General features: G+C 40.0%; 1 protein-coding gene across 7 annotated transcripts in view; it reads right to left on the bottom strand.

Moving 5' to 3' along the window:
- Window positions 1-21534, bottom strand: part of LOC104914788 (protein unc-13 homolog B) — a 205114-nt gene that overhangs the window by 38353 nt on the left and 145227 nt on the right. For all 7 annotated transcript variants that reach the window (XM_085214534.1, XM_085214535.1, XM_085214533.1 and 4 more), the window contains 8 exons: window positions 19574-19737; window positions 17044-17194; window positions 16468-16536; window positions 13903-13992; window positions 12366-12500; window positions 11450-11583; window positions 10501-10586; window positions 3727-3853 (listed from right to left, as the gene is read on the bottom strand). In XM_085214534.1, coding sequence (XP_085070660.1) covers window positions 3727-3853; window positions 10501-10586; window positions 11450-11583; window positions 12366-12500; window positions 13903-13992; window positions 16468-16536; window positions 17044-17194; window positions 19574-19737 — 956 coding nt within the window. The remainder of the gene's footprint in view (window positions 1-3726; window positions 3854-10500; window positions 10587-11449; window positions 11584-12365; window positions 12501-13902; window positions 13993-16467; window positions 16537-17043; window positions 17195-19573; window positions 19738-21534) is intronic.

Here is a 21534-nt window from a genome sequence, read left to right as displayed (position 1 = left end):
TCTGAAGAGAACTCAGCAGTTTAGAAGGAAGCAAGAACACATCTTCCACTACTTTCAGAGCTCTGAGACAGTCGCTGCTTCACATCACGTAGCTCAGTGTACAGAGAGGATTACTTGTCTGTGACAGAAGCCACCATTTTGCTTCTGAGAAGTGGAACTACTTCCTGGCTGTCATTCACCCTTGGTGACTGCACCATACCCATAAGAAAGGGCCATTCTTTGTTGAGAATAGAAACGGCACATTTTTATGGCTACTGTACACTGTCGTATCAAATGAACTGCGCAGTCTTACCAAATTGTCTAGACAAAGGTAGTAAGGAAAAGGTACAGTATGTTAGGGTGTTTTGGAGGGGAAAAATTAGAAGGAAAAGAAAAAAAAAAGGCTTTACTTATAGAAAGAAGTTGAATATGAATGTTAGACTGCAAAATGAATCACTTAGGTAAGGTCAGGAAATTCTGTATCTGCATTTGTAAACCCAGTCCGAGCTTTGGCTTTTGCAGGCTGGTAGTAAAACACAAGAGTTAGAAACCATCTAATAAATTCTTCCGGTCCCTGGGCACATTCAGAGCCAGAATGTGCTCTGAGCTGTAACACAAACCTGGAGTTATCTTAGGCTAATAACCACTAACTATTAGTTCTTGGACTGCAGAGTGAGTGAGGAGGGACTCTGGGGACCACAAAGGCAATGTATCCAGAAAGATGTTCAAAATAATCTACCACAGAAATTAATAAAAATAATTCAATTTCATATAGAAATAGCTCCAAAATGTTGTTATACAGCAAATTTCTTCGTCCTCTTGTCTGCTTCAATTATTGATCTAGGAGCAAACCCCATAATGACTCACACACCAGCACACAAGGCAGAGGCTCGTGTTGCTTTTATCACATTCTATGCTTGCAGGATCCAGCATAGCATGACTGGAGATTGTACAGCCAACCTCTCCAAATGATGTTTGCATAAAAACCCCTCAGTTCTGTCTGCACGGAGAGGCAGTGCTTTGTGCTTTGTGACTGAATGAAAGTTTGCCTTCTGGTTGCATAACAGTAATGCAACACAAAAGGCTGCAATTACAGCTTGGCCATGAGCCTGGTGGCCATGGTCTCACGCTTCACAGGTGAATTAAACTTGCTCATTTGCTGCTCTGATGCATGTGCGTACTCAGTGAACATTCAGCAGGCACTGGCAAGTGCAGAGACAAGAAGGCGGGCAGGATTTCAAAATAGTTCAAGAAGAAAACACTGTTTTAGTAAGTCAGAAGAAAAAGAGAGGATTAGAGACAGGAATGCCTTCCATACTATAGAGAAGGTAGTTACCAGTACAGCTACAACACTAGCTGCTTGCTAACATCAGTTATAAAACAATACTTCTTTGCATACCTGAAAAGCTAGTTGCTTGGTTTGTTTTGTTTTTGGACACTCCACAGTTTTCAGCTGGCATACAAAAAATGAAGAAGGAAGTTCTGAAGATGCACTCTCAGCTATGTTGATACTTCATTTTCAGAAACTGCTGCTGAATTTCAGAAAATAAAGGGAATACAAAACCTACAATACTTTAGAGCCTTTACTTTCTACAGTAATAGCCCACAGATATAAAAAATGTAGTTTTGCATAGTTTCAACAAGAAATGCAGGTTTTTTGATAACCGCTGCTATTCTTTGGACTGAGGCAATTCATCTTTATCTGAGTTTACTGGCTGGCATACCTGACACATGAACCTTTGTTTAAGAAAGCTTTAAGGCTGTTTAAAGAAACATAAGCATTTCTTTGTTGCATGGATGATGGAGCACTGGGACAGGTTGCCCAGAGAGGCTGAGGAATCTCTCCTTGGAGAACTTCAGAAGCCATCTGGACATGGGCCTGGACACCCTGCTCTAGGTGTACCTGTTGGAGCAGGGATTGGTTCAGATGGACGCAGAGGTCCCTTCCAACCTCAGCCATTCTAGGATTCTGTGAAGATCAAAAATATTTGTGATGAAGCAAATTAAAGGGTTGCTGTAATTGATATGAAAGGTATATTTCAAAACAAGTGAAGGCCGTCATTGAAGTAAACAACTCTTGTGCTTGATAATGTGGCTACTATACTAAAACATGAGTGTGAGGTAAAGAGGGAAGCCAGTGTCTGCGGAAGTACATGAGCTCCAGTGCTCATGTATACAAAAGTTAGCAGAGCAGAACAATTCTGCAGAAGACTGCAAAACAAAACTGAACATCATTATCCTGATTACACAGGAGAAAAAGGAGATTAAGAAAATGTGATGACTTGCCCAGGACTGCGCTGACTCAAAGGCACAAAGGGAACCAGACTTCCGAGACTGTTACTCCAGCACCCTATTCACTGAATTGATGCCTCTCACTGAACTGATTTGCTAAGCAAGTCCCGTGGCCCAAGCCAGCCAATTACATCAACTGCCTCAAGTCTTACTAGCACACAGATAATGCCAGGCTCAAAGCACTGTGTGCAGAGGAGGATGAAAAAAGGATTCAAAATGCCAAACTGGAAACAGAACAAGCAACATGTTTTTTAAAGAGTGCAGGTGCAAAGTGCTGCATTTGGACAGCTGTAAAGATGGGAAGAAAAACAAGGTAGGAAGCTGTTGAGGGCTTGGCTTGTGACCAATTGGAAACATCACTGGTCAATGGTAGTAGTGAAGAAAGAAAAGAAAAAAAGGCTGCTACCATACTAGCAAGTGAAAGCAGCAGTAATGCCTGCAAGACAAGGCAAGGTCTAGAAGAAATATCAGTGTGTAAGTCTAAGTGTTTTATGTATAGACAAAGACAAGAGAAGAGGTGTGAGTAAATCTCACAGGGAAGGATAGGAACATATGAGAACAGGCAGAAGACTGGGAAAGGACATGAGAAACATTTTGTAAAAGAGGAGAAATTTGTTCTTCACATCCAGGCTGGGAGGAAAGGATAAAACAAGCTCCAACTGAAGCAAGAAAGTTTTGGAGGAGAGGATGCAGAGTGTGTTAAACCCTCCAAAACCACTGGAGGGATAACAGTAAGATGTAGAATAATCGTAATTGCAAGCTACTGAAAACCAGTTAGACAAACACTGGTCAGAAACAACCTACCTGCTTCTACTTTAGAGCAGGGGAAGACCTTCAGCTACAATATTCTTCCTGGGTTGATCACAAAAAGATCAAATTTTCTCCAGAGTTGAAATCTACTGCTTCTCTTTTAAAAAGTTAAAAAGAACTTGTGAACAATTGCTTAGAGCTTAAGAACAAGTTTACATGTTTCCAAACTGAATCACCCAGTCTTATCAAAAAAGCAAAAGCATTTCCATTACTCACAAATCCTGGTGTGTGTGTGCGTACTTGTGTAACACATTTACACAGAGAAATATACATACAGTATATATATAAAAATACAGTAGATAGAGCTGTGCCTACTAATACTAGAACATTAGCACCTGTGTAAAAGTCTGCTTTTCAAGGATCAACACTGTAAATACATAATGGCTTAAAAGACAGTCCATACTACTACTGCTAAATTTTCTGAGATTCTGAGAAGAAAGTACAATAAGGTACTTATTTGTTTCAAGAACAGGAGCACAGAACACCAAGGGAGGGGAACAAAGATACACATAAACACGGAGAAGAAGGAATGAATAAATGGTATATTTATATACAGGCAGCCATAGGTGAACCAACTGCGTGCCCTCAGGATAACCAAAGAAGAGGTGTATTGGGGATATACTACAGGAGATATAGCACACTCACGCTGGATATTCAGGCACTTTTCCCTTGAGGGCAGGCAGATCACGAACATATTCGTTGTACAGCCACTTCACTTTGAAGTGTAAATTCATATAGTCCGCACTCTTACACAGTCTGTGTTTCTCATGCTCTGTGAGGAAGGAAAAAGGCAGTTAGGTCTCCTTTTACCATTATCATTGCATCAGGAACAGGAAGGTCTTATAAAACATGTCAGCAGTATGCAGTGGTTTTCAGGATGAAGCACCTACAGAGCCATAAAACCTTCACAGCACAGGATTTTGGCAGAGAACGGGGGTTCTCAGTGGTTGACCAGCGGGGCTCTGGAGACTGTTTGTGTGGTTCTTCTTAATCCATCCATTTGTGTAAGACTTTTTGGTTGTCAAGGCAATAAAAAGAGAGCAGTCTCTTACGGCCTTCCCATTTAACATGTAACAGTCCAGATTTCATCTATGCAGGAAATAAACCTGGAATAGCGAATCTGTTCATTTTTGAATATAAGCAAAGGCGATACAAATATCTTAACTACATTCCCTAAGAGGCAATAGTAGAAAGAATGAAGTTCTTCAGAGTTAGACAATATCAATCACAAGGAAGTCCAGACAAGATGTGAAATTCTACACAAGTCCTCTCAAGTATTTTCACTAAAACACTGAAATCCTCTCCTGCATCCATCTAACCTGCATTACGACACTGAGAAGCAGTAGACGTGGAGTCAGTGGTGATTAGAGCCAATCTGACCGGCTTTATCTATAGCTGAATTTCCGGTGGTGCAAGGAATGTTGTAGGAAAGGTCTTTTTCTTTCCTATGCTAAACGTACCCCAAAATACTCCATTTCATGCCCACAGTATGGCCATAAATTATTCTCTGGTATGAGAGAAAGCAGTAACAGCATGTTATTTCATTGCCCTGCATCTCCTTGAGGGCTTGTACAGACAACTCCTCACCACCAGGATGGTCTCAATTAGCTATTATTATTTAACTTTACCCCTCCACATACAAGTTCCTTTCCAACAAATGCATTTGAATGCCGTCTGCACAACCCAAAGGAGTACATGAACTGTCTGCACATGCTGAGGATTGTGCCTGAAAGGTCTCATCACCATGTGTATGGCAGGTAAGCAAGTCAGCCACCACTCCTAGGTCTTTAGCACAAGAGAAGCTACACCAGAGCTGGAAGATTATCTGATCTCAGCCTGGAGAAGTTCATGACTCTTTCAAAAGAGAACTGCTTTCTAACATGTACTGCCCTTCTGAGTGCAACCCACTGAAGCAACCCATATACATCTATCTACCTGAGCTGAGCTTCTTCCTCTTGCCAGGCTTCCCTAGGTCCTTGTACATACATTATGCCTGGACAATGCAGTCCCTCCCTGTGTAACACACATACTTCCACAATTCAACTCATCTCTCAAACTGCCAAAGTGCTTGCCATATTCAGGCTTGTATTTCACAGACATCATTTCCTTGGATCACCGTTCACCATTCTCTCTCTCAAGAAACACAAGCTCCACATCTTTGCCCTCAAGGACCTTCACAGCCTATATTCACACTACCATCTTTCAGCTGTTGACTCCTACCTCTGATCAACCCACAAGTCCCATTTTTATCCTATTTGTTAAGTTCTCCCAAAAGCACCCCCATGCTTTCTTCCAAGCCATCCCCCACGTACTTACAGGCAGCTTAGCAGATCTTTATGTAGGTGCATAACTCTTGAAGGGCATCACTGCTGATAATGTGTAAACAGGATCTAACTGCGTTAAAAAGTGCAGGTCTCTCTCTTAAGTTCAAATGGCTTAAATCTGGCACTTTGGTACCAGGAATATGCTCATGTGAGCAATGCATGCTAAAGACAATTACCAGCAGAAGTTATGCCTTCATGATGTAACACGGTACAGCTCCCTAAGCAGTTACTGGAGAGGCAAGCTCATCTTAAACATCATTTATTTTCACAAAAATGTGAATTTCTGCAACTACACCAAAACATTCAAAAATCTTCTACATTTCTTTTGAAGCCTCTGTGCACAAGAAGAAAGGCCAAATAAATTATGAATTATCCAACTGAAAATACAAAAACCAAAGAAATTCTCATGCATAATTATTCCACAAGCTTTGTCAATTCCCAAAGCAGTGGAATACTCCAGTGAGTTGTCTACCCCTTTAACAGCATAATGCAGATTTCCTTCTAATTCTTCTAATTCACTTTCAGCAGATCCACAAAGATGCAATCTCAAAAAAAAAAAAAAAAAAAAAAGAAAAGAAAAGAAAAAAGAAAAAAGAAACCCAGCCTTTGTTTTAAAGAAATTAAAATGTGCCTGAGATACATAAGCCCCGGGGAGATGGTTTGATAGACAAATAATTTTAGATGTGCTACTGCTTCACAGATATTGTGATCCGTTACTCTCCACAGTGAATTTGCTTTTACTGGAATGAGAAAAGTATGCAAGTTTTTCCTTAACAAGTCTAACATCTTTCTTGATCATTAAGGAAGAACATCCTTCACTTAGTGTCAGAAGCACTGATTTCCCTCATGAGCAACTGCAGAAGAAAATGCTAAGCTCACCTTGCAGTTCTATAACAGGAAACAAACAGAGCAAAAACTGTACCCGCTTGACTCCCTGCAAGGGTGAAGAAATCAATGGACAATTATAACTTCATGAACTTTGATAGGAGCAGGTGCTGTTCCCTCATGGAGACAGAGCTGCTCCCGCAGAGGGAAGGTCTGACTTAGGCTGGCTGCACTTTGTGACAGGGTCTGGTTTCCTCTAAGTCAATCCCAATGCACCCACAAGGGAACTACCACCTTCCAAAGTGCCATTTAGACAGAAGCCAGCAGCATTTGTGGTTGAAGTATGAATCACACCACCAAGGTGCACAAGGGTGGGTACACAGCTTTATCCAATCAGGCCAAAACCACAGATTTACTGTGACACGTTCTCTGCATTTAGTCAAAAGCTGTTAGGAAGACTTTGAGCCCTCTGCTTTTCACATTGCTCACATAACAAGTCAAGATGACTATCAGTGACTTTTCTGAAATTTTTCTAGCCAAGATGCTAGCTGTCAAAGCATGACCGTGCATATGTAACTGCGTGCACACAACGGCGGCAACTGGGGTTGAAACATAAAGGCTGTAGGTAAAAAAGAAGGTAAGAAGGACACAAATCACGCCTGTTTCACCAAAACTGAGAAGTGCACTAGAAGCAATTAATTTGAGCTTTTTCCTGATACGCCTATTTTCTGAGGTAGGACATTCCAAACGCTGCTAAGCTGTAGAAAAGCAAGATGCAAAGCAACCACAGAAGCATAAACCCAAGGACTGCTACTTAGCCATCTATGCACTGAAGGTGAGGGCTGGCAGCAGGGAACAATGACACAGAAAGGTAAAATAAAATAAAACTCTTACCACCATAAAAGAGAACTTTACGTATGCGAAAGAAGGGTGGGGCTTGTGACAGAAAAGACAAAAGTGAGCTATAACAACTCAAACGCAAAGGTGCACAAAGAACAATGACACAGCCTCAAACTCACTCATTCCCAACAGCTCGTATCATCTGTTTTCATCAATGGATCCTGCCTATGGTTTTGATCTCTCTTTGCAAAGGGATAAATTTAAGCACTTGAAGGCAACACGGAAATGTCAGTCAGAGATATATATCGTAAAATTACATCTTTTACCCAAATAAACTTGTATTTCAGATCCTTGGTTTGAAACACATTTTAGAAGTAAAGTGAAGAGCACATGAGTCATCACTCCTAGCATTTCTTCTCTGCTCTCTAACCTGCTGGCTTTTAAAGAGCTTAGCAGCAGCAACGGTGGAACACTGCACAGATATTTTGCAGCTATTGCTGTGTTCTATCCTAGCGGACCACAGAAAGACCTCTCTCATTCCCTCAGCAGATTTCATCTGCAGTTTCCTCCGGAGGAGAGCTTTTAAGGTCACGGAGGCCATGCTACTAAGGTATTAATTGGGAACTGCTTCTTTGCAGCACAGTCTCCAGTATGATGCCCAGAACTATTTTTGAGGCAGAGAAAGGACTTCCCTCTGTGGATGTTTTTCTTAATCATCAACTTGTTTTCCTTCTGTTAATTTCTAATATGTAATCATGAATTCCTGCAAAGAAACTCTGATAGGTCCCAAGTCTGCTGAAGTGCTAACATCAGACAGATAGCATCTGTGTGCGCATTTGAACCACCTCCCCTCATTACAACTGAGATTGCAGCTGAACGATTTATTGCAATTCTGCCTGCCAAGTCTACTCATTCTCTCTTCATATCAGAGATGCTTCCAACTTACACCTCTTCTAATGCCAACGTGCCCAAAATAAGATGAAACACTGTCAATTTTCTATTACTGTCATTTAATATCTTCCCAGTAGAGGAAGAATAGAATCCCTCTTGAGGAATTGTGCTTTCTGTACTGCCCTTACTAGTGAGGATGAAAGGGCCAGGTCTGCTCTTTACAGTGCCCTGAACTGTCACTAGTTTTGGGTAACTAAAAACAGACCTGGTAGATCCTGTGTCACAGTATCTGAGACTCCTTAAGAGAGATGAAGGCAAAAAGTAGGACTACGGTGCAAATGCCTTCCAGCACACTAACATGCTGCTGCTGTGACTGGTGCTACTGGTTCCAGAACATCTTTTAAATAGAAAACAGGTTTTTCTCTTATGACTTGAATCTTTTGTACATTACCAATCATAGATTTCAGAAGGTACCCAAAGGGGGCATGCTGCAGTATCCCTAAATTAGCAAGACTTCTGCTTCTGAAGCCCCTAAGCAGTGCATTATAGAAATCTCCCACACTCTGCTTGCTGAAAGCTGATGCTCTTCCCACAAGGCTACAGATTTAGTGATAGAAACCTACAGGGGAAAAAAAAGAAAAAAAGAAAAAAAGAAAAAAAAAAAAAAAAAAACCAACAGCACTAACTCAGCTATGGCCTGCATCTAACTACAGGTCGTCCTGTTCCTTTTTACAGCATTCTGCCCACCAACAGCACAGGGTGGTGCCATGCATTTCTTCTGTACAACAGCATTTACACACTACCCCACACAGACTGCTCAGTACACAGGGGGTGAGCTCCAGATGGGAGACAAATGCTTAACTGTCACCCATGGGGGAAAGTCTCTTAGGCAGCACATACCCTCCATTTCAGCATCAGCAGCATACAGTTCTCTGACTCTTCTTTGCTGACCTGTGAATCACTGGCATAAAACCAAAGGACACTAACACTAATGTTAGCAACTACATCCAGAGAGCTAAAATCCTAAGTGCTGAAAGTCTTTGCCTACTCACAACTAAATACTCTACCAAGAAGCATGAACTTACCACTTGGTGAGGTGAATGAGCTCATGTTATCCAGAACTTAGGAACAGAACACAAGGGAAAACACCATGAAGAAAGTTAGGAGCATGTATTACACTCTGGGTTCATGTGCACCTATCTCAGAAAACCGATATGCTTTTTGTCAAACACCTGATGCAGATTTCAGAGCACACCACATCTTCACCCAGGGATTACTCCTCAAGCTAGTAAATACAGGACTGTAACATACTAGGTGTAGTTAAACTGGTAGAGATATTAGTGACTCAAACTGAAAAAATGACAGAGATGAGCTGAAGACAGCAAATCTAACCATCATCCTTTGGAATTAGCCTGGATGCTGGCAATCAAATAGAGTCATTCAAAAGAGAAAAAATTCAGTCAGATCCACACATGCAATCAGTAATCTTTTGCAGTTGCATTTTGAATGCAACAGGGAAAGGCAATCTTAGGAAAAGCAGTCAGCAGGTCTAGAGAATTACAGTTCTCAATGTTACCGGTAAAGGAGGAAGACAGGACATCTTCAATGTGTAGAAGAGCAAAATGCATTATGAATTCCTGAGGGTGAGTGCTATAGGGTAAATAAGAGCAAAATGGAAAAGGAGGCCTAAAGAGTTTTCAGAAACAGTTTCTAGTGAAAGTGAACATGAAACAATCTTAATTGTCCAATCTCTAATGCTTGTGCCAGCAGTGACAGACATTACAGAATAGACAGCTTGATGCAGATGGTCTTTGTCCCTTCTTTCTAATATCTGCTCATACATCAACACAATCTCACAAAAGGAAGAGACTGTGGGGTATATACAGGCATGTATCAAAAGCTCCCAACAAAAGAAAGAGAACTATTCATATCTGCATATCAGATCTGCAGTCTGCTGTATATCAAGCCCAGAGTTAGCACTTTGTGAACTGATTTAGAGGTCAAAAGCAAGTTCAAAAATTGTAATAAGTCATTAGAACAGTACTGCAAGTGGTAGAATTTCTTTCTGGGAGTTTGTTGTGTGCTCTGTGCTTGTTCAGAAACAGTAAAATTCCTCTTTTAATGTGCGTGTGACAGAATTACACAAAGATTTGTTCAAAACGGGGATTGTCTGCAGGGGGAATTGTTCTAGCAGCACATTTTCACCAGGAGCACAGACAGACTATACAAGATAGAGTCCAGATACTTCTTCAGGCCTTTCTATCATTGTACACTGCAGAAATAACCAGCTGCTGATCATAGCCACCATATCCTCAGGTCAAAATGAAATTCTGATTTCAAAGCAGTTGAGATGACAATAAACAGCTTGCAACAGAGCCTGACACATGGGTGTGGAGACCGTGCAGTTTTTCATGCAGTGTTCAGTTTAAATTCTCAGCCATAAAGCAGTTGTCCAAAACCAAAACAATAGAAATCTTTGCTCCAAAAGGAACAGGAAGGCAATAGCAAGTCAGCTGGCACCCATTAGAAACTGTCTTACCTTCCATGGCATATTTCATATCCTGGGCAAAAAGACTCCACATCACTTCTGCACTGATCTTACCAACAGCAAGCTCCTGAGGAAACCTGAGGGGACATTTGAGAAAGGCTTTAACACATCTTCAAACAGAGTTCTTCTATATTCAGATCTGGACTAAACCACAAGCTGAAAATCTCAACAGACTTTTCCTTCACTCAGACAAATCACCAGTTGGATTTTAGAGATCATGGTCTCAACTGCACCACAAAGGTGAAACAGTCTGAAAATAACGCTGCTGTTCAGGTTTCTTTCAAGTCAAGAAGCCCAACTCTGGATGTCTCTCTCAGAACAGACATTTGCAGTAATTTTGGGAATGTGATCTCTATGCACTATGTGATTACTATGCACAGTAATCAGGTATCCTTCCCATGTTAAACTGAGGATATTTAGGTGTATCTAACCTTCTGTGCATAATACTTTGTCAGAAACTTTCATCTCTGTCCTGTTGGATTGTTGAAGAACCATCCAACAGATAAACAGAACAGTTTCTGTGTGCCAGCCCCACCCAATGCAATGTCCTAGTGCTGCACAGAACACCATGTTCCTAAGTAACAAAGTAAGGTACTATCACCATGGCACCGTTGTCTGCATTAATGTGCATCTAGGGAAAAAAAAAAATAACAACAACAAAAGAACTCTCACCCCATTTTCAGGTGCCTCCCTGAGTTCAGGATTGTAATAATCAGGGTGTTTGTGTTCGAACGCCATCGTAACTGAACCTTTTGAAACTCTTCCATCGCAATCAGAAAAAGTTATTTATATAGACAGAGACAAATAAGACAGAAAGACAGACAGACAAGATAAGTAGTTCTATAAATACACAATGACAGAAAGACAGAAAGCAGTATAACATAAACCAGAGCACACAGAGAGACAAGAATTAGGCATAAAGGACATGGAAGATTCTTACTGATTCAGTACTGGGGTATAAGAATTCTTGTCCTCCTCTATGATGGAAACTATCAAAGTGATGAGTTTGGGCCAGAAATCCAAGTTCCTGATACTGGGACCCTGTTCCTCAGGAGGAAGATCTTGATTTTTGTTCTGTGAAGGAAGTCATTGGAAGATTGATGTCAATTTAAAGGGTAAAGAAGAAGCGGACAAATGCAGATCACCTTTCTCCTTACAAACCCCAACAGTAACTACTTATGAGCATCTTTTATTGAAGAGTTTAAAGTTATTTATGTCCGCTGGCAACTTGCTTCGTCTAATAGAAAACACAGTAACATGCCAAACCATGTTGCTTACCAGTGGCCTTAATTCTAGGTTATCTCCCTTTTGTCATTTACCATGGCAATAGCAAGTCAGGTTCCCAAAGACCTGCTGAGACATCATTTTCTCTAAGCTTGTTCTAAATACTTTCATTTTAAATACCTGGGTTGATGACTATATTCATGTTGAAATATTCTATATTTATTACCACAGAGAGGCCAGCACTGCTCTTACAGATTTGAAAACTATGTCTACAGATATATCCTGAGGCCAGAGCAGAATACCAGGTGACTGAGAACAGTATAAAACTTCACTGTTTGAGGTTTATCCACGTAAAAAACAGTCTTCTTGATCAGTTTGCTCACTCAAGGTTGCATCAAACCTTCTATTCAAAACAAGAAATAAAGATGCTGAGACTGGGAAAACAAATTGTAGTGTAATTAGTATAACATAATTTATCATCTTCCACTTACTTGTTAGTGCTCATTAATTGATTACGAGTTCAATGCATTCAAAAGATAAGTCACAATTTTGTTTATGTTGGCTTTTTATATAAATTAGTATTTGCATGATTATCTTAGGTAAGCATTTTTGCCTGCTTATTAGCTACTCACAGGATCTGTCTGGTACTCGCGACTGTACAGTTCATGACAGTTGTTGAAAATGTACTCATATGTGGAGTTGAGGCAAGCTTTTACACAGTCCTTCACTACCTGGCTGGCTCGGGGTGGACTCTGAAGCTCCTGAACCTGCACACAGACAACAAAAAGAGTCAAGATACCGTTCATAAATAGAACTGGGAAAGAACATGTCACCAGTCTGGGAACTACCCAGGAAGCAGCAAACCTACTTGCACTGACTTGCACTGTCTGTGACCTGAAAGAATCAATGAACAACTCTGCACTGTCTCTTTGGTTTGCCTCTGCTGGTTCAAAACAGGAGTGACAGCACTTATGCCCATGCAGGATCATTTGGAGCATAGGAGAGATTTTGACATGTCAAAGAAGATTATTCTGAATAAATAAATCACATTGCTTAATGTGTACTATCTGAACAAAGTCAACACAATTTCTACTAAACTTACAGGATTTTGCTATAAAGCCACAGAACAATCTTTTTAACCAATGAACATGTAACAATTATGAGAGGAAAATACATCTAATCTGGAAAGTCTTGCTGAAGAACAACACTTGTATGCTTTTAAATATAGTACTTTAAGGGCATCTTCAACCACTGGCATTACTACATTTTAATTATGCCATAATCCTACCTAACATGCCAGCTGATACACTTTGCCCTATTGCAGCAGAAAAACACCACAGGGTTACTTTAAAACTGCAAGAGGCATCACCTTGTGAATAAAACTATACTCTGAGACAATTTTGAGACTGTCACTACCTCTAAGCTTTTCAGAGTATTTCTACAAACTGAACTCTCAATGTAGGACTGAGTCTGAACCAAAAGTTTGTTTTGAAAGTTTTGAAACGCTATTTACCAAAGAGCTTAAGATTAGAATTATTAGCACTTACTCAAATAGCTCACATAAGAAACGTGGTTTGTCTCTGAAAGAACACAAACTACTATGAGACATGCTAACCCACTACAGTAGTTAAAACAAAGCTTAGAAACAGAAGTCAAAAGTTGAAAATCATCTCATTGCACGCTGCTAAAGAAGTGGCACATTAACATACAGAACATCTTTCACAAACTTGTACTGGGAGATACTATACGATTTCAGTATCTTACCCTGCAAGAAATACTTTCAAAAATATTTATTTGATAAAAGATAGTGGAGAAACAATTGTGACCAATAAATGCTGTAGACAGTTAAGGAAAAGCTTCATAATACTATTAACAGAAGCAAGTTATTTTTCTGAAGACATTTCCCTTTCTTTCTTCTCTCTTCCCCCATCCTCCAACTTTTTTCAAAATTATGATGTGCCAAATTTACAACTCAAGAACTCCAGGGAAAAAACAGCTTTCATCTTTGTTATGCAAAACAGAATGAAGTATCGTGCATCTTTATTATGTGGCCAAGGCCCTTAAGTGTCAAAAGCACAACAGCATGTCAAAAATGGTTTAAGAATTAGAAAACAAGACCTGCAGCAGGAGCTGCAGAGGTTCCATTTCAACCCCCACACATAACACTACCTTCATCCTGAAAAAAGTAATGCTCGTCAGCAAATCCACTGTAGACTTCAGGTCCTGCAGCCGTTCCCGGCTGCTGGCTGGGAAGTTATTCTGTTGACAAGAAACGGAAATCCTGTTGGAAAGCACAGTCTGATCCATGCAAAGCTTCAAGCGTGTTCCAAATAAGGAAAGTGTCTTGGAAACATTTCCTGCTTGAGAAGCTTTTACCAGTCAAAACAATGTTCAGTAAATATGGCCTTTTTGCTGCAAGAGCTCATATGTTTGCTTAATTAAATTGCTTCTCATATGATTGTCTGTGGATGCCAGGACACTGACAACCCTCTACAGTAGGAGAGATATCTCTTTGGTGGCAGAAAGAGCAGGCAGTGAGCAATGGCCTTGCCTCCGTCAGCCCCAGAACTACTGCTGAGGTTGCTTGCAGAGGTCCTTCCCTTTCTGCACTTATCATTTGGTCTGTCTTTTCTTCCGAAACACCAAGAACTGTGGTATATTTGCAACCTCTCCAGGGAAATAAATTCAACTGAAAACTGAAAGCGAACATTTTTCACTATAGGAAGACATCACAACCACTTAGTTGCCTATATCTGCCAAGACAAGCACTCATCTACATGCGCTTCTGTTGCTCTGAAGCGCTTATTTTACATATTACCCCCACCGTTCTGCTGTCTGTAACCACTGTTTTCTCCTTCCACTCTTTGAGTTCTGGTGATATTAGAGGTCTCATTGTCCTTTCTAGATGATGTATGTGTGTGCATGTACACATTTACAGACATACATACATGCACCATGCACACTCTGCTTGCACCAAGCCTTGTTTCTTTCAATAGATTGCTCCCTTTCTGACCTCAGGCACTGTGCTTTCTCCTACATTTACATTCTTTCCTTCCCCAAGCTTTAACACTGTTCATGCTCTCCATGTTCTTATACTTGGAGAGATGTGACTGGTTATGTTGCAGTAGTAAAGGCAACCTCATTAACATAGTATATTCATATTTACATATTCAAACTTTTTTTTTTTCCCCGAGGTTGTGCAGAAAATATGCCCCAGTAACACATTATTTGTTTAGTTCATTAAAACAGTGCAAGAAAATTAATGTTCCTTACAGTTTATTGTAGATGCTTATTACTAGACAATTCTCCTTATACAGTTAATTTGTCCATACATCATCTCTTTCTGGCACTCAGGGTATTTACCAAAATCAAGATTTAAACACAAAATGTTGAATGACATCCAAAGTCTAGCACTACACTCTGGGAAGAAAATATTCTGATTCAACACTTTCTTTTTGACAAATCCAGTGTGGAAATTCATAGGTTATTTATTGTTTACTTTTAAGTGTTTCCAAATAGCTTGAATCTTGAATCAGCATGCTGAGGAAGGCTTAATATGGGCAATTTAAACTGTAAATTGCTGTACTTTCTCTTGAAGGTTTGTAGCTTTATGCAATACCTTCCAGACCAGTAGGGGTCTTAAAATAATGACTAAGAGAGCTCAGATTGCTTCTGCCAATTGCTGTCTAATTGCACAGCCAATTAGGAAACATCTAAATCATTTGAAGTGAACAAATTCTTCCTGGTTCTTACTTGTTTGTCCAAAGTTTAGTTCATGAACCACCTGAAAGCAGTTTTTTTGAAGACCAAGCAAATGAAAAGGCATCACCACTACACCTTCCTGTTGCCATGCCCTATTAATTTTCCCTTTGCCTCTCAGTGGATCAGTGATCTCTCTGCATTTTTTGTTACTAGTAATGTAATTTTAGAATAGCTCATTACACAAATTCCTTTTATCTTCTTTCATGCCTTGCCCTTTCTGTCCTTTTCTTTTTGCTTATCTTACTAATGCACTTCTTTTATTAGTCCACTCATGTTTCCCTTTTCAGTCTAATTTTAAATAAATAAACAAAAATCAAAGCTCACACTTGCCACCAAATTGAAATTTTTCCATTAATCAGTCACTACTTAAAATTACCTAGCAAGGAATTGAAAAAAAATTCAAATCACAAACTTGTTGTAAAACTACGTTGACTCTGGAGTAGTGTTAAGAAGCCTGACAGACCAATGCCACCACTTGAAACCTATCCTTTCCCCAGTGTGGTGAAGTGGTGGCTGGAAATATCAATCTGAAAACTCAACTTATAGATCCAGATTAGGGATAGTGAGCAGAGTCTGCCAGACTTAAAACAAATGACAACAACGCTGCAGGTCCCCTAAATGATTTCTATCTCCTGAGTGACAACAAGTTTGTCTTCCCTTTGTGGAAGATACTTGAAATAGCTGATATGAAAAATTCAAAGAAATTAATTCAGTCAGCTCACGTATCTGGGAGAGTATCAGAGATAAGGACAGTTCATAATCCTTAGATTATTTCAGAAGCCTTGAGGAAGGTATAATTGAAGAAAGAACTTAGTTTAAATTCTGTCCAAGAGGAAAACAAAATTGTGTATTTGAGCAACAAGCTTGTCATGACAAGTCAATAAGACACAACTAACCAACAGTTCAGAGATGTGAGAAAAATCCCAACTGCATATCAACATAGCTGAAGAAATTCTGCTTATTCTCACTTACCCTGTACATGGAGAGATCGATCCGAAGTGAATTATGAAGCTGGTCCAGTAGCTTAACAAATCGTTCTTTCTGTTGGGCAAAAAACACCAACAAGCATCATATATCATCACTGTCCAATCGATGTTCTCAGTAAGAAGCATGATATCAGAGAACTAGCTCAGGAGAGAGGGAGGAAGCACTACAGATGCACTGTTTTGTGCATTAGGGTTTTTTGCCTTTAAGCAGTTGCTGTTTTTAAAAACAAATTTCTGAAACCATCAGACTGCACAATATATTTTATCAACAGCATCACCACGCAGAATTTAATACAATTTGCTCATGTCCGTACCATCTGTGCTCCAGTGTGATTTGAACATGAAAAGTAAACATCACAATGCGTTGCATTGATTAATAAGATTAATAACTGAAATGTGTGATGGTGACAATAAGCCATGCTCTGCTTTGTCTAGTCCAGAAGAACTCTACAACTTCCAACTTCTTACAGATAAAAAGTTCCTTAAACAGAGCAAGTTATTTATTGAAAGGCAGAAATAACACAGGCAAATTAGAGAAGTCCAGTTGTATCACCAAACATACCCCAAAATTGGAGGCTGCAAAGCGGTCTGAAGCAGACACGTTTGTGGAGGCAGTTGTGTGCGCATAGTAAGCGTTGATATTGGCAAGTAAGGTGCTCATCACAGCTGGTACACCTGGGCACATGTATTTGGAAGAAAGACAAGCAAAATGCCTGCAAAAGGACAGTTCAGTAAGTCATTCTGGTCTCTTCTGTGTCATGCTACCTTATGCTGTGTACAGTATCTACAACCCAACTCTCAGCCAAGTTTCCTATCCCTTCAACAGCCACTCTGCTGTAGGTAACACCTTGAACATAGGTAAACTGTTTTCTCCTTTTCATTCAATCTCCAGCGTTATGCTTCAAGTTTTTCACAAAACATGACATCTATACAATAGATAAGAGAGAAAAAGAAAGTCCTTTTACTACAGCCCTTTTCACGTCACAAAACAGTTTCTCAACAACTTGTTGTCACTAGCTTTTGACATTAGTGATACACTGGGTACAAGAGCCAAGCCTGGCACAGAGAGATCAATATAATTTACAGTTACCTGAGGCTGCCACAGGTTCTGAGGTGCCACGAGGCAGCAGCAACTGCAAAGCATTTAACCACAGCAAAATCACACACTATTATTTCTGTGCTGCACTGGTAAGTTACTCCTTAGAGCTAACCCTTCCAGCCTTCAGGAGGCATGCTCATTTGTTGGTTGGTTGTCTTTTTCTTTTTCCTCATTTAACTGCTCCCATTAATGTGCAAGGAATTGTCCTGCAGGAAATGTCAAAATTAAGCCAGAAGCACTCAAGCTTGTGAAATGATTAAACAATCAAAGAAAATCTGTTAGACGTAGATGAGAGGGGGAAATAATCGGAGCTTAGGAGGTCTGATATTATAAGATGTGGTAAGTCAAGTTCATTCCAACAGACAGGAAAATTTGCAGGTTTTAAGTTGTTCTTCAAGCAGGAACTCTTACAGAAGCCTCAAAGTAAATTTGGGAACTGTTTTCCTAAATGTAGTTTTCCCTCAAGGAAATCAGATTTGGTACTAATTAACCTACAAATAATTATAATCAAAAAAGCTCCAGTGAGAGAATTCCACAGAAACACACAAATCCGTATTTCAGACAAATATGATCATGGAATAGAATCATCAAATCCTTAGAGTCAGAAGGGAGCTTTACAGGCCATCTAGTCCAGCTCCTCTGCAATGAACAGGGACATGCACTGTCGCCCAGATTGATCCAGTCTTGCTTTGAAAGCCTCCAGGGATGGGGCATGATGGCTGTTCCTGAATGTGAACTTGCTCATTACACAATACCTATGTACCAGCTGGTCTTTCATGCACTCAATAGACAAATAAAGTGGGTGTGCCTAGCTTGAAAAAGAGGAGGTGTAAGAAGTACTGAGCTAGTGAATGTCTCTAATGAACGTCATTACTGCTTAACAAAAAGGGGAGGATTAGCAAGAGAGCTGAACCAGGCCAAAATTCTTTAAGAGGGACGAATTAAAGAAGCAGCAATACACAGCAGTTACAGCATAGGAAATTTCAAGGAAGATTTTGCAGCATGGATTACAAACAGGAATTTCTTCCCTCAAGTAATACAGCCCAAGGACAGGAACCAGGAGAGGTGGTGGATCTCCATCCTCAGGTATTTTCAAGGAACTAAAAGAGGCTCTCATTTGCCTTTTTCAACTTCCAGGTTAGCCCTTTTATGAGTCAGGACTAGACCTCCAGAGGTATCTCTCAATAGCCTTCCATTTTGGCTTAAATTAGCAGGCATTAAAAGATGCTTGCATAAGAACACAGCATAACTCATCCAAGGACTCAACAAAACGATAAGCTTCAGAAGTGAACTTTTTCAAATTAGTTTGCTGTATCTAATATTATGTTTGAAATAAGAAATGAGCTAAGCATAGCATTACTTTAAGCAGAAGGGCTAATCCCAAATACACATAGAAGTTCAGTGACATGGAAAGTGCTCTTGAAGACCAAAAACTGCATGAGCCTAGATCTAAAGAAAACAAATCAATGCTCCATTACCCAAACTTCCTGCAAACACCATCAGCACTAACTGGAAGATCAACGACTTCCCTCATCTGTATTAATTGCTGTAAGAAATCTATAGGACAAACACTTTTACAAAACCTCTTCCCTTTTCACACTACCAAAAATCTTCAGTGGAATCCTTGGATAACATCTTTTTAATAATAGAGTGTTCAAATAGAGACTTCAGAGTTTTAGAACAGGAATGGTTGAGATAACAATAATAAAGCATGGTGTAATTCTTTAGAATACGTTTTAAAGTGAAGGTGCTCATACAAACTGCTCAGTTGGGAGGCTTAATTCCAGCATTTTGTGAGACTGTAATTTCTAGATTTGGAGGAAATTAGTGATTCAGAGACATGCAGTCTTCGTGTTCACAGTATGCCCCATAAGGAGTAACTGTTAATGCTGAGCCTTTTATTATCAACACATTTAATCTTCTGAATCTTCACAGTCACACCAATTAGTTACCGTGGATGTCTGCACTAAAGACAACACCAAATGCATCTTACGTCATGGCCTGGTATATTGATTCGATGCCATAGCGCATTGCAAATTCATCCACGATCTCTTGAGCTGTCTCATCAAAATACACCTTCCAGGCATCGTCTCCTTTGGCATCAGGGATCTTCACCACCCCATTCCCTTGCACGTCTGTGAGATGGTGAAAGAGGTTCTGAAGGACAAAACAGGAGTGAAATTACATGCAAGGCTGCTGAAGCTGCCAAGTGAGTTTGATGACCAGTCTGGAAGTGCTGGGAAGGAAGCACTAACACATTTCTTTGCCCTCCTCCCTTTTTCCTTCTCCCTATCTATTATGCATTTTTGAGCTTTGACTTTCTTTTAATACAGCATGCTCCAAGCTGAATTTTTCCACACACATACCTACAACTTTACCCACTCAACACTGAGAACGATGCAGAGGAGTGCTTCAATGTAGTGAAATCACAGACTAATTAGCTTCCTGAAACCTACACACTTCTGTCCTCAAATAAATGACTTAGCATGGACAAGCTATTTAAACTAGATGAGATAATAGCCTTGTATCAACTTCATAATTATTATTACACAGTAGAACAGTCCAAATGTTTCTTTTCTGAAAAACATCCTTAAAAACACCCTTAGCAACTAGACACTTCTATTATTATTCATCATAACCTCTCACTTTTTCTAGCACAGGACCATATTTCAGCTATCACTGCTGTGCAGAAATTGCAATTCAGTTCAGTGGATTTCTTGGCAATCCTTAACTTCATGTCACTTAGAGATTCATCAGCTTATCAGACAGCTGGCTCCCTATAGTAAGGGATGCAAAAGTCTAATGATCTAATTAGGAGATGGAGCACTCTGCTTTACACTATTTTTCCTGATTAAATTCTTCTAGCTGTAAATCATATTTATTTTATGATGCGCAAATGAAAGAAGATGATACTTAAAAAGGGTATATTTGCAGGAAAAAAAACAACAAGCAGGAAGTAAATGATCATGCACGCTCAGAAAGCCAAAAATGAAATGTTTTACCAAACAGAAGCAGTCACTGAATTAAAACTCAAGAAGAACTATATACTGAAGGACACAGCACAGCCTACTAAAAGAAACCGATGTTCAATTAAACTTAGCGTGACTTTTTCCTGGTAAGACCAGAAGACATGGCAGGGATCTTCTAGCCCAGAGTCTGGACAAACAGGTTGTAACTGTAACTGAAGTCATCTGCCCTTCCCCTCTAATCTGGATTTGCTTAAACTTTACTGGACGTTGTGATATTCTTCTATACAAGTGGGAGAGTCTTTGGCTAAGTCTTCCTTATAGAGGCACTTAGAGAGTGATCCTTCCATTTGCCTTCTCCCTGAAGGATAGGCTGGGCACCATGAATCTCAGATATTCTCATTAGCCATCTTTGAGTTTCTCCCAACTTCTGTAGCACTGCCTGTCCATTTTGACCATGTTGAGACAGATCAGTACTCAGACATCACAGTTTATTTTCTATTCCCTAATAGCTGCCCACAGCTACAGACCACTGCAGCAGCACAGAGGAATTTATACAAACAGTGCCAACACCTCTCAATGGCCATAGCCAACTCTGCATCCTGATTAGAATTTAAACATAAAGCAGCAGTAGAAAATGTTACTTTTCACATTATAGCTCATCATGCATCACGGGCCAACTGCTCAGACAGAAACTGCAATGACATAATTGCTCCTTGCTGTCAACAGTACACAAGCAGTTCTGTTCACCACACTGAGACAAGCAGCAATAAAAAGCACAGCATCTTCCATTTCCGTGGAAATGCTGCATGTCTGGGACCTCAGAGGGAATGAGCAAAATTTATTCATGAAGCATATCTGGGCTGGAGTCTGCCATTTTAATAGGCTTTCTGGAAGGAAAGATACAGATGTAATGCATGCTGAACACATCATCCAAGGAAACACACAAGTTTCTTCCAGTTAAACTTATGGAAGCTCTAAGTTGGGC

The sequence above is a fragment of the Meleagris gallopavo genome, chromosome Z (assembly GCF_905368555.1).
Source record: "Meleagris gallopavo chromosome Z, MGAL_WU_HG_1.1, whole genome shotgun sequence".
In the NCBI taxonomy this organism is placed as follows: domain Eukaryota; kingdom Metazoa; phylum Chordata; class Aves; order Galliformes; family Phasianidae; genus Meleagris; species Meleagris gallopavo.
This window is presented reverse-complemented; position numbering and strand designations above follow the sequence as displayed.